General features: G+C 36.7%; 2 protein-coding genes across 2 annotated transcripts; both read left to right on the top strand.

Moving 5' to 3' along the window:
- The first annotated feature begins 164 nt into the window (after nucleotides 1-164).
- On the top strand, nucleotides 165-7482 carry LOC106102537 (peptidylprolyl isomerase domain and WD repeat-containing protein 1). The gene is made up of 11 exons (XM_013282049.1): nucleotides 165-493; nucleotides 576-736; nucleotides 857-995; nucleotides 1358-1445; nucleotides 1804-2131; nucleotides 2636-2754; nucleotides 3085-3277; nucleotides 3868-4102; nucleotides 5899-6084; nucleotides 6793-6944; nucleotides 7285-7482. The coding sequence occupies exons 1-11, from the start codon at nucleotides 379-381 to the stop codon at nucleotides 7426-7428; spliced, it is 1860 nt and encodes a 619-aa protein (XP_013137503.1). The 5' UTR covers nucleotides 165-378; the 3' UTR covers nucleotides 7429-7482.
- Nucleotides 7483-9066: 1584 nt separating this feature from the next.
- LOC106102499 (transcription factor jun-D) lies at nucleotides 9067-11460 on the top strand. The gene has a single exon (XM_013281996.1). The coding sequence runs from the start codon at nucleotides 9184-9186 to the stop codon at nucleotides 9910-9912; it is 729 nt and encodes a 242-aa protein (XP_013137450.1). The 5' UTR covers nucleotides 9067-9183; the 3' UTR covers nucleotides 9913-11460.
- The last annotated feature ends 1136 nt before the right edge of the window (nucleotides 11461-12596 follow it).

The following is a 12596-nucleotide window of genomic DNA, read 5'->3' as shown; positions in this document are numbered from 1 at the left end:
ACGGTTCGTCCTACGTCTAGTTAATTCAAGATTTGGAATACATAGTAAAAGGTTGCAAATAAAATTATCGAAAAGATGAACAAATTAAAAAGTAAAAAAAAATAACTGGTATCAGAAACACATTGTGACTGCCGACTGTACTGGCTTAATGTGCACCGGGCAACATGTCATTTGTCAACTGTCGGTCGTGAGTTCGTTCGTTTGTTCGTGCACAATATACAAAAAACAATTTTGTTTCTGTCCTTTAGTCTTACTCTTATGAATTTTAACAAAAGTGTTAAAATTGTTGAGACAAATAAAAACATGGAACATTAAAATATTGTACTAAAAATATAGATTCCTTTTGTGCAGTGCATTTTATAATTTTGTTTTCTTGAGATGTCTACCGAAAAACGACCTCCGACTCCTGATAACTCTGGGGAAGTTGATGGCGAAGAATGGATTGGTCCAATGCCAGCAGAAGCTGCTACACCGAAACCAAAGAAACGAAAAGGTATCGTGTTTATTCAGAATTTTAAACTTTAGCAACTTGCCCTATTGGGTTCGGAGTAGTTAATATAGCAAAACTTTTTCAGTTCTAGAATTTGAATCTTTATACCTGGAAAATCTGCCGTCATCAGAAACGTATGAAAAAAGCTACATGCACAGAGATGTTGTCACTCATGTTGTTGTCACCAAAACAGATTTTGTTGTAACTGCCAGTCAAGATGGCCATCTCAAATTTTGGAAGAAACAGGTAAGAACATTTTAGAGCCTAATTAGTAAATGTCACTTTGATTGAACAATTATTACCCATTGTTAATTTATAACTTGTTATAGTTAAGAAACACAAACATATAAAATTATTTAATTTCAGGAGGAAGGTATAGAATTTGTCAAACACTTCCGTTGTCACTTGGCCGCTATCAGCCATGTTGCAGTTAATAGTACAGGTACACTGCTGTGCACAACATCAACAGAGAAGACAGTTAAAGTTTTTGATGTTATCAATTTTGGTAAGTTTGAAAGTAAAAATTTAGTAGTGTAACAAAATATTACATTATAATCTTAAAGAAATTGAAGCATGAACATCCATCTGGCGAAATATAGAAGGAAGGCATATTAAATGAAGACATGTGGATTTAATCTATCACTGTGGGTTACAGTATACATGTGAATTACATCATTGTAACTAATTATTTTACAGCTATTACTCACATCTACTTTTTTCAGTCATGGCACCAACCAGTTTCAGACCCTGCAAGGGTTGTTGTGATTTGTTTTTGTGAAATGACTTTGTCAAACCCACATTTATTATAAACATACTTAATATTACTTTGCTTTTGGATGTTAATTTATTTTTAATTCTGAATTTCAGATATGATAAACATGATATCAATACAGTTTGAGCCGTACTGCGCAGAATGGGTGCACTCAGCAGGTGATCCTATTTCTGCATTAGCTATGTAAGTAATTAGCAGTTTTAAAGCAATGGCCACAATTTACCCTCAACAAGGATGACTTATGGAATAACATTGTAATAAATTGACCTACTTTATAAACCAAATAATAAATACTAGAATTTTATAACATTATATAAATAAATAATTAGCTGTTGCTTCCAACTTCGCCTGCGTGGAAGTAAAGAATAATAATAGAGTTTTGAGTTATTTCAATACAGACTAAACTACAAAAATGCATTAAAGCAATAGAAAATATTATGGATTTAAAAAGCTAGCATTGTTCAAATGAGGAATCAAAGCATATTCCAATAAATTATAAGCAAATTTGTTATATTAAAAGTTTGCATGTCTGATGTTTCAGATCGGAGAAATCAACAAATAAAATCTATGTATTTGATGGCACACAAAGCTCGGGTACACCATTACACACATTTGAAACACTACACCAAAGTGTGGTTGTGACTATAGTATACAACCCAGTGTACGAAGTTGCAGTCTCCGTAGATAAAGCGGGAATCATAGAGTACTGGACTGGACCGAAACATGAGTTCCAGTATCCAAAGAATGTGAAATTCCAATCGAAATTGGAAACGGATCTGTTCGATTTTGTTAAGAATAAAACATACCCGACCGCGCTTGCGTTCTCACCAGATGGTAAGAAGATGGCGTCTATCAGTTTGGATCGAAAGGTATTTCTAATTTGTCTAAATTTCAATTTTTATTTCATTAATCTGTCGCTTGGTTTTGTCTATGTTTTTTTTAATGTTGGCAATACAGCTGCATTTTATTATGATGTTGCCGTTGGTTTGCAAACAATACCAGCGTTATGCGAGGTTCACACATGGCCAATACAGTTGTTCAGATGCAATGACCAGTCATAAATTTTATGAAATCACATACAGTTAGCCCTTAACTTGGCAGAATTTTATTTTTTCGAATAGCAAAATAATATTCATAGCACTTAACCTTGATGACCCAAGGTGTTTAGAAAAAAAAAATTGATGTATCTCTACAGATACACTAACAAGAAGGGTTATCGTTCACACTGTGCCAGTTGCTTTATCCAGCTATTGTTTTACTGATCAACTGTATTGGCCAAATTAGGTTACCATCCGAGGTGTCTAGCAGCTTGGGGCGCTACAGGTTTAGGAATGACTCAGAAAACATTGTTATCCTATGTGTACAATATTTAGGTGCGAGTATTCCACTTCCTGTCGGGGCGCCTGCACAAAGTGCTGGACGAGAGTCTGCAGCGCTACCAGGACCTGCAGCATCAAGCACACCAGCTGCCCAACATGGAGTTTGGTCGCAGGTAACTTAATATAAATTTGGTAACACCAGCAAAAAAAGAACATACTTTGTACAAATATTCTCTTGCAGTCCAATACCACGACCATACACGTCCCACAGCAAATGTAAGTCACTCCATGTGCAATAATCCATGAGTGTGTGTCTAATTTGAGTCCTGTGATGGATTTGACAGGGAAGGAGACACAGAGAGGGGAAATATCCTCTTTCTGGTGGGTTTTTAATTTTAAAAAAAAAGGTCGCTTATTTTTTCTTTTCTTTTATACTAATAAAAATGTGAAATTGCAGTTTCAGTATTGAAAACTGGTCTTTAATTTGGTATTGTACAATTTAGAATGGCGACAGAACGTGAGTTGGAGAAATCGGAGTCAGTGAATTTGTGCAACGTGTTGTTCGACGCGAGCGGCCACTTCCTCTGCTACGCCACGATGTTGGGTGTGAAGTTGGTAAACCTCACCACCAACCGGTGTGTTGCCATGCTCGCTAAACCGGAGAACTTGAGGCCGCTACATTTGGCGTTATTTCAGGTAACACAAGAAAATTTTATTATAAACAACTAGCTGTTCCCATGCGACTTCATCCGCATAAAATTATAAAAATTTCATTTTATTGTTCACATTTGTCAAATTATCAATTACAAATGTTAAATTGACATGACATGACAAAACTTGGCAATCTTGCTTCTATGATGTTGGCAGCAACTTATGGTCTCTTTCCCACATTAGGGTTTTTATCCAAAATATTTACCCCCTAAGTTTAATGGTGTTAAAATATATAGCCTAAAGCGTGACGTAAGTTTAGGGCTTTTTATTAAAAAAATAATTATTCAAAAATATGCTATAATTGCTGACATCTTAGGCAACAAAGAAGTGTGTGTTTACGCTTTATTATAATAGTATAGATAGACAATTTTTATGACAACTGAATTTTCATCAGTTTTTTTTAGTTTGTTATGTTTGACATGTTACGTTTGTTATTACAAAAAAAATTAAGCGCAGTGTACGCCTATCTGTATGTTTTTCTAGTTTATTTATTCCTCTTTCTCTGCATTATATTTAATTTGGTTGTTTACTTTGAAAATCCAATTGGTGTATCTTTCCGATAAATCTGTATTTAGGGTCGTACGAATCAATCGAAAGTAGCATCAACGTTGGAGATGGAAGGTTCAGAGAACCCGACGCTGCTGAGTGTGAAGACTGACCCCACGCTGTTCTGCACCGCCTACAAGAAGAACAGGTTCTACATGTTCTCTCGCCGCGGACCTGATGATGTGAAGAGTCCGGACGCTGACCGCGATATCTTCAACGAGAAGCCCTCTAAAGAGGATATCATATCAGCTACTGAAGGACAAGGTAAGTTATATGTCAATTTAATTCTTTTTGCACAGAAATAACATAATTAAACTAAGCTACTACAAGATTAATGCTGGGTTTCTGAAGTTTCCGGTTATTTTATCTTTAGCTATTGATTTATTCATAGGTTGACAGAGTTTTGTACGAGTAAAACTCAAGTTACGTAGTTCGGAAACGCATTTTATGAATTTATATAACTAACACTAACAAATGGTTAGAAGTAGCTAGGAAATTGGCTAAAAGTAGCTTTAACTTTGATCAGCCTAAAATAGTAACATTTTAAATTAGTATGTTCGGTTACCCTATCCAATGGGGATGTTTCCTAATTTTTGGAATTGCTTTTATTATGTAGATAAACCATATCTAAACAAGAAAAAAAATATAATAAAATCATATATGCAACATTTAATTACAAAAACACTAAAAACAACTTCTCGAAAGACCGCGAAAACGCCTCATGATATGACGTCACTTCTTTGCTAACAAACCTCGCGTCGCGGTCTGCAAAGTCATTTAAAGTGACCAGACGTAAATTGAATTAGCTATTCAAATAACTTTTACTATTTTTTTTTTCGTCATAGTGATCGAAAAATTTGCTCGTAAAATATGTCGTAAATATAAAAACACTTAATAATGGAGTCCTCACACACGCAAACTCAATTATTGTAATCATTAAAAAAAAATTATAACTACAAAATGCACTGACATTCACTGAAGCTGGTCACACTGCCATGTTGTTTGCGAAGAAGCTACGTCACCGAGCTCTGATTGGTGTTTGAGATAGAGTAATGGAGGGTAAAAAATATTGCAGCCTTTTTAATTTATATTTCAATGGAGACAAACATTTAAGGTCTCCAAATGTTATTATAGGTTTTAAAATACTGTCTTTAAAATATTAAACATAACTTTATTTGAATTTGTAACATTAGGAAACATCCCCATTACATATAGCGTAAAATTGAATATATAGTAAAATAGAAATAATTTAGTATTTATGTCATTTATATTTTCGATGAAATAACTGGCCATCAACAATCCACTAACGTAAATTAAAAAGATAATAAAAAACAACGAGATTTTAAGCACAATTTATTTATTACACAAAAATTTCGTAAATATAAACGTACAATATTTGAGCAGCACAAAAATCTATATGATTTAGGTGTATTCATGTAACTTAGTTTATAAATTTTACATGGATTTGATTATTATTTTTTAATCAAAAGTGATCAAACGGTTTTATTTTCATATAACATCAATTTACTGAACTAGATATCGACATTTATTAAACACTAGCTGTTCCCCTGCGAATTCATCCGCCTAAACTTATGAAAATGTTATTTTATTGTTTACATGTGTCAAATAATCAATTGCAAATGTCAAAATGATGGCAATTTTGCTTTCTTGATGTTGGCAGCAACTTATGGACTCTTTCCCACATTAGGGTTTTATCCAAAATATTAGCCCCCTAAGTAATAGCGTAAAAATATATAGCCTAAAGCATGACGTAAGTGTAGGGCTTTTTATTAAAAAAAGGATTATTCAAAAATATGCTATAATTGCTGACATCTTAGGCAACAAAGAAGTGTGTGTTTACGCTTTATTATAATAATGTAGATTTCAATTTGTCAATTAATTGTATATTTAAAAACGAATAATGATTTTTAAAACGGAACTAATACATTTATATTCATCTTGTATAGTATACCATACACAAATATATAAAAATATATCACTATACGTATATTATACCACAAAAAAAGCAATATTAACAAAGTTTGAATATATACTGGTAGGCGTGCAGCGTATCTACGAGCAGGCAGTGCTGCACACGTCGCTGGGCGACATACACGTGCGGCTGTTCGGCGAGGTGTCGCGCGCCGCGGAGAACTTCTGCGGCCTCGCGCGCACCGGCTACTACAACGGACATCTCTTCCATAGAGTTATACGCGGCTTTATGGTGCAGACTGGAGACCCCACGGGTACAAAATACTTAGAATTTACATATTTGCTGAATGTTAAATTTATTTCACATAATTTAATATGAAATGCAAATACGAGACACATAGTTTACTATTAAAAATATGGTATAGCTAAGCTACATAAGTAAATTTCTAATGGCAAAATATTTAAATCGGTCCTACTATACCTATAATTGTTATTAAGTTTATAAGAAACTAGCTGTTCCCGTGCGGCTTCATCCGCATAAAATTATGAAAATTTTGTTTCATTGTTTACATTTCAAATTATCAATTACACAAATGTGAAAATGACATGACATGATGACAACCTTGCTTCCTTGATGTTGGCAGCAACTTATGGTCTCTTTCCCACATTAGGGTTTTTATCCAAATTATATACCTCCTAAGTTTAATAGCGTGAAAATATATTACTTAAAGCGTGACGTAAGTGTAGGGATTTTTATTAAATAAAGAATTATTCAAAAAGATGCTGTAATTGCTGACATCTTAGGCAACAAAGAAGTGTGTGTTTACGCTTTATTATAATAGTATAGATAAATACAAAATTCAAATATTGAATATTAATAAATTCTTTCTTTTTTACGAAATTATTAAAAATGGCATCCAAAAACTGTAGATCGAAGTTAGATGCAGTATAATGCTTAAAAATAATGTAATATCGGTTATTGTAACTGATTATCGATGCTTATAACCGGTATTTATATTAAGGTACCGGCACTGGCGGTGAAAGCATATGGGGCGGGGAGTTCGCGGACGAGTTCAAGCCGCACTTGAAGCACGACCGGCCCTACACCGTCAGCATGGCCAACGCGGGGCCAAACACCAACGGCAGCCAGTTCTTCATCACCCTCGCGCCTACGGTCAGAGTCCACGCAAACTTTGCCCATGCAAACTTTGCCCATGCAAACATTGCCCATGCAAACTTTGCCCACACAACGCTACTGATTTCATAGACATAAAAAAATGCAGATGTTTTATGTCACACTCGCATTTAACGACCTCATTAAATTTAACTTAATTATATGGCACTAGCTTTTAGCCCGCGGCTTTATTCGTACAAAATTAAATGAATTTGTTAAGTAACCTATGCCTTCTTCCATGTTATCTGTAGCAATTTTTGTCAAAATTCGTAAAGCCGTTTATAATATTTATAACATTAGTAAGGGTAATGGTTTTATTAATATGTTTATAAAATTCCAGCCGTGGTTAGACAACAAGCATACGATCTTCGGGCGCGTGGTGCGCGGTATGGAGGTGGTGCAGAACATCGGCAACTTGAAAACCAACCCCAAGACGGACAAGCCATACGACGACGTCAGGATCGTCTCCGTTACTGTTAAGTGACCATACTAACCGTTGACAAATATTGTACATATAATATTAAAAATTATGACTGTATGTCGTTGTTTTTTTTGGCCTGTTTCTTAAATATACAAAGTACTCTATCGCTAAGGTCTATTCCTATTTGTTGATGTTCCCATTGCGGTTCTCTCTGTTGCTTCTCAATGACACGCGAATAAAAATTTTAGGCACTTCATTGGTTACTAAAATCACTACGAACTATAAACCCTATGAATGCATTTTTTTTTGTCATAACTATGACATAGATTGCCATTCCTGGCGTAGAGAACCTGAACAGTTTCTAAAACCAGTAACGCCCTCTATTGTCGAGAGTACATATTACTCTGTTCAACGCCATCTAGCGTTGAGTAGATACGGTTTTCTATGTAACATCTAATTGGCAGCACATTACAATAATATCAACATAAAATAAATGTTATATGCTGATAAAGCGAATATAAATAAAGAAATGTTATTAAGCGCATAAAGTTCTTTTATTTGTAAATAGGTTATAATGTATGATGTTTGACTATTGGCAAACACTATTAGATTTTTATATGAGCTAACTATATTTCTCTACAGAGGGATTCGAAGGCTATCCTAAGTTCCTACAATTTTATAAGCTTGCATATCATTAATGCGCATTTTTCTAACGAACCTATAAATTAAATAACATGAGAGAATTTAATAAAGCAATTTAACAGTAATCATGTAACTTAGTTCAAGTTGAATCTTATATCGGTTCCCAAAAACTATTAGCAAAAGAAAAGATGCATTTATTTTCCTGCTAATATTGCTGGAACTATCTGTTGCGAGTAAGGGATGGCGACATATGATTGGACTGTTCGCACTAGTGGATCCAGCAATCCCCGTCCCCCGCTCGAATATATTTCCTTGCCTCTACGGCGCGGCTACCCCGCCTCCGCTTTGCCCAACTCATTTTGTTTCCACTATACATACAAAAATAAATTAGATGTTTTTAAATTTTATTAGCATAATTAAACATATTGCTGATGTTTGATGCTACAACTAAAATAAAATAGATGTTGAAATCTTGAAAGGAATTTTTATGAACTATAAGATTAACTATGTGCATGGATAACACCGTATTTCTTTACTTCTGTATTTCAAAGATGGTTTAACTATTAATTTAAAAAATCATGGCAATAAAAATGTAATTCACTTTATAATATTTATGGAATAACTTGGGTTAAGAGAAAATGCTTCGGTAGAAATTATACGAGTTAAATTTTCGTAATTGAATGTAGAAGTAAAAAATACATTGCAATCTTAGAAATTACCTGGGTGAGTTATCTGAAATATAGATTTTAATCAAATGAATGAGATAAATATAAAACGACAATAATATTTATGTAACATTTTTTGATATTATTAAAATATCCAGTATCTATACATATCGTGTCGTTATCGTCAACACAATGGGCACGGGCCGGCCGATTCTCAGTAATCGCACCAAGTCGTAAACAGCCCGCTGTGGCCTCGCGTTTCGTTACGATATTGCCAGCCAATAGCGGCAGGCCGCTTCGAGTATCACGTCATATTCCTCCAATGAGCGCTCGATAATATCACGCTACGGCCAAAAATAGCTTATCTGAGTCATGGAATAAAAGCAGTGGTTGTTTCTTAACAATGTTTAGAAACAAGTGGAACGTTGAGTGCGCCGGACGTGTGCAGTGGCACGAGAAAGTTTTCTTCGCGCAGTGAGTTTAGTGATACCGAGGCGTTCAGTGCTAACACATGGTTCGGCACTCCGGCCACGGGATGGAGACCACTTTCTATGACGAGCAGTATCCCCTCAGCGGCCCAGTGGAAAATCTGAAACGGACACTGACATTAGATCTGGATTTCGGACGAGGCGGGAAGAGATCACGGAGCACCGCGCCAGTCCTCTCCTCGCCGGACCTACAACTCCTCAAGCTGGGCTCTCCAGAGCTCGAGAAGCTGATAATTCAAAACGGCATGATAACGACGGCGACGCCGACACCGGGCGGCGCGGTGCTGTTTCCCCCCGCCGCGCCCACCGAGGAGCAGGAGATGTACGCGCGGCCATTCGTCGAGGCGCTGGACAAGTTGCATCACGGCCACGGCGAGCCGGCGCCGCTCGCGCGACGCGTCTACGCGGACCTCGACCGGCCCGGCGACCGCTATCCCACGCCCGTTGTCAAGGACGAGCCCCAGACCGTGCCCAGTGCCTCCAGCTCGCCCCCGCTCTCCCCCATTGATATGGACACACAAGAGAGGATAAAACTTGAGCGCAAGCGACAAAGGAACCGAGTGGCCGCCTCCAAGTGTCGGCGGCGGAAACTTGAACGTATCTCAAAGCTGGAAGAGAAGGTGAAGCTGCTGAAGGGCGAGAACGCGGAGCTAGCGCAGATGGTGGTGAAGCTGAAGGACCACGTGCACCGGCTGAAGCAGCAGGTCCTGGAGCACGCGAACGGCGGCTGCCACATCGACGCGCACTTCTGATCGCGCGCGCCGCCGCCGCTCCCCCACATTCCATGCTAGTCGCGCCCGCTCGGACGCAGCATACAAAGCGTTTTGTGATCTTAATTTTACTGTGTAATATATAGTTAACTCTAGTTGTTAAGGTGATGCTAAGTTAAAGATGTTGGTGTCAAAGTTTGAGAGTGAGAGGGTGCAAGTGATGTCGACACCTATGCCCAAGGCTCCCGTGTTATAACAGCGCGGCGCCTGTCGGAACGTACTTATCACGAGCGCAAGTAATAACTTCTATCGTAAGTCGCAGTTACAGTTTTCCTTGTATCAGTATTGCGTTGGTCTCATTTAGAATATTGTAGAAACTAGAAATACTAGAAAGGATATTCGTGCAACGTCACTTATTCGATTGTAAACTGACTGCGCTGTGCGACGTTGCCACTCATGCGGCCGATTTCCCGTTGCGGCGATGTTGCCGCGCCGTCTGTATTAAAAGCGGATTTCCATTGTTCGTAATATGCTAATCAATCAGATTGTTTCCTTATAATTTGTTATTTTTTTTTTACAATCCGCCGAAATGACATGATAAACAGATGCAAGGTGTCGTGTCGTAAACAGTAGAGAGCGAGCGCACGCTATATGGTGTTGCCGCGAGTACGAAAGGGACGGCCGTAGGGTACGGTTGGCAACGGCGCGACGCAGCAGTCACGAGCGGATGTTCTGCTAATTAAAATTCCGCCTGCGCCGCCCTCGCGGAATGGTGGCCATGTGTTCGGCAGTCGGACGTACCGAATCACGTTTAGTTGCACAAGGTTAATTTTTCATCACGAACCCGGCGCCCCCTCGCTTGTCTGATACGTTGTATATGTCGGAGACTAAAACATTTGTGTGCAAGACTGACAGAGTGTGAGATAGACACGTGCCTTGTGCGAGTGAGAGTGCAAAGCGCGATGTGAACTGAGTAATGACAAACATAGTGTATAATGTATTGTCTGAACTGACCCGGTGCTCTAGAGAGGTCTTAAAACTTGAGGCCGTCCGATATAATATATTTGTGGTCGTTTGAGCGCATTTCGTTGTTGTTTAGAAGAGCGAGTGAATGTGCGATGTATTTATTGGTGAGAATGTATACGTGTTTAGGATCAAGTAGCAATCTCGAGTGCCTACGCTTTGTAAACTGAAGCCTACGTGTTTTTATTGTTTTTTTGTTACCATTATATTTGCTACAGTGGATTGTTCTGTACCATTGTCTTCTGTAGGTTATTGTAAGTAATATACCAATTAACAAGTTGAATTGTTATAGACTATATGAAAGGGATATTGCCGCCTCCAACGTGCACGTCCGAAGCTTGCACGCACATGTTGGACGCGGCAAACAGAGCCCGCTTGTATTATTTTTATACAAAAAGATTCATCAGAATGTTAACAATAATTTGTAAGTTTATAAATAATAAAGAACCGTTATACTAAAATAATATATTTCTATAAATTTAACAAAGAATATTGTTTTATACTGAATACATATTGTATGAGGAAGCTAAAGGAGAAAATAAATTATGAACATTATTATACCATTTATTCTCTGATTTTATTTCTTGTAAATCCATCTCCAAATATACCTATAAATAATAAACAAGTACAAAAATCATAAACGAAGTAAAGTTGCAATTTTTTCCTGTCTTGTAAATAAACAAAACAATACCGCTATGTGTGCGTATGTGTGAATGTCATTACATAATGTAATTGTTGAAAAAAACATGTATTTTACATAACAAAATTATGTAAAGCGATAAAAGAAATAAAACAAACGCAGCAAATTATTTTACTTATCTGTACGAAGATCTTTATTTGGCCAATGTGTAAAGATAACACAATAAAATGATAACACAAATAGCAAGTAATCAAAAATATGACTTCACTCAAAATGAATTGAAATAATAGCACATTCATCTTATAAACATTACATAAAATTGCAAAAACATAATAAACAAATCATACTATTTATTTAAATGCCGTCAGAATCAATCTTACAAATTAAAAGCGTTTGGATATATATTTCTTAAAAGCTACATCTAATGGTTGAACAGGAACAGAGATATGGAAAAGCACATTTGCCTTCTAAAAAAAACTTTTTAATGACAGGTATAACAATAATGCGCGGTTCACACTCTACCAGTACAGTTGTACTGTTGCATTGGCCAGTCATAGATTGTATGCACTTACTGGTGCTAGTTATCGTTTACATTATCCCAGTTTATTGACATTCTAGTTTTGAGCGCTACTGACCATCTGGTCAAGTGTAAACCGCGCATATCTGCCTAGTGTGTTGACATGCTGTTTCCTAACAAAAAATTGAACTTGTGCCCCAAAACAGAACTGCACTAGGTCAAAACTCGTGCTGAAGTGATAAAATGCCAAGAAAAATTACTCAAAACAGATCAAAGAATACATAAGGATCTAAGGTATATACGATTTCCGATGGCCACGATACAGGCATTGCCTAGTGTGGCCATCACCAGATTAACTCGAATAATTTAAGATAACAACCATTTTTAATTTTCTGTTATGTATAATTTTAAGTTATTGTCAAAAGTTATTTTTGTACAATCTTTTTGACGTTTAATTTTGTTTTTGTTTTTATTTTTTTTTTTTACTTAAAATAAGTAATGAAAAGTATGTTTAAAAACAACAAAATAAGTAATAACGGTGCCATA

This window comes from Papilio polytes, unplaced genomic scaffold (genome assembly GCF_000836215.1).
Source record: "Papilio polytes unplaced genomic scaffold, Ppol_1.0 DF823923.1, whole genome shotgun sequence".
Classification (NCBI taxonomy): domain Eukaryota; kingdom Metazoa; phylum Arthropoda; class Insecta; order Lepidoptera; family Papilionidae; genus Papilio; species Papilio polytes.
Note: the sequence above shows the minus strand (reverse complement) of the source record. Positions and strands in the feature narration are given on the sequence as shown.

Excerpts from the sequence above, each read along its gene's own strand:
- LOC106102537 (XM_013282049.1), top strand. The coding sequence starts at position 379 with ATGTCTACCGAAAAACGACCTCCGACTCCTGATAACTCTGGGGAAGTT. Across the intron at positions 737-856 it reads TCAAATTTTGGAAGAAACAG|GAGGAAGGTATAGAATTTGT; the intron begins GTAAGAACATTT and ends ATTTAATTTCAG. Across the intron at positions 996-1,357 it reads TTTTGATGTTATCAATTTTG|ATATGATAAACATGATATCA; the intron begins GTAAGTTTGAAA and ends TCTGAATTTCAG.
- LOC106102499 (XM_013281996.1), top strand. The coding sequence starts at position 9,184 with ATGGTTCGGCACTCCGGCCACGGGATGGAGACCACTTTCTATGACGAG.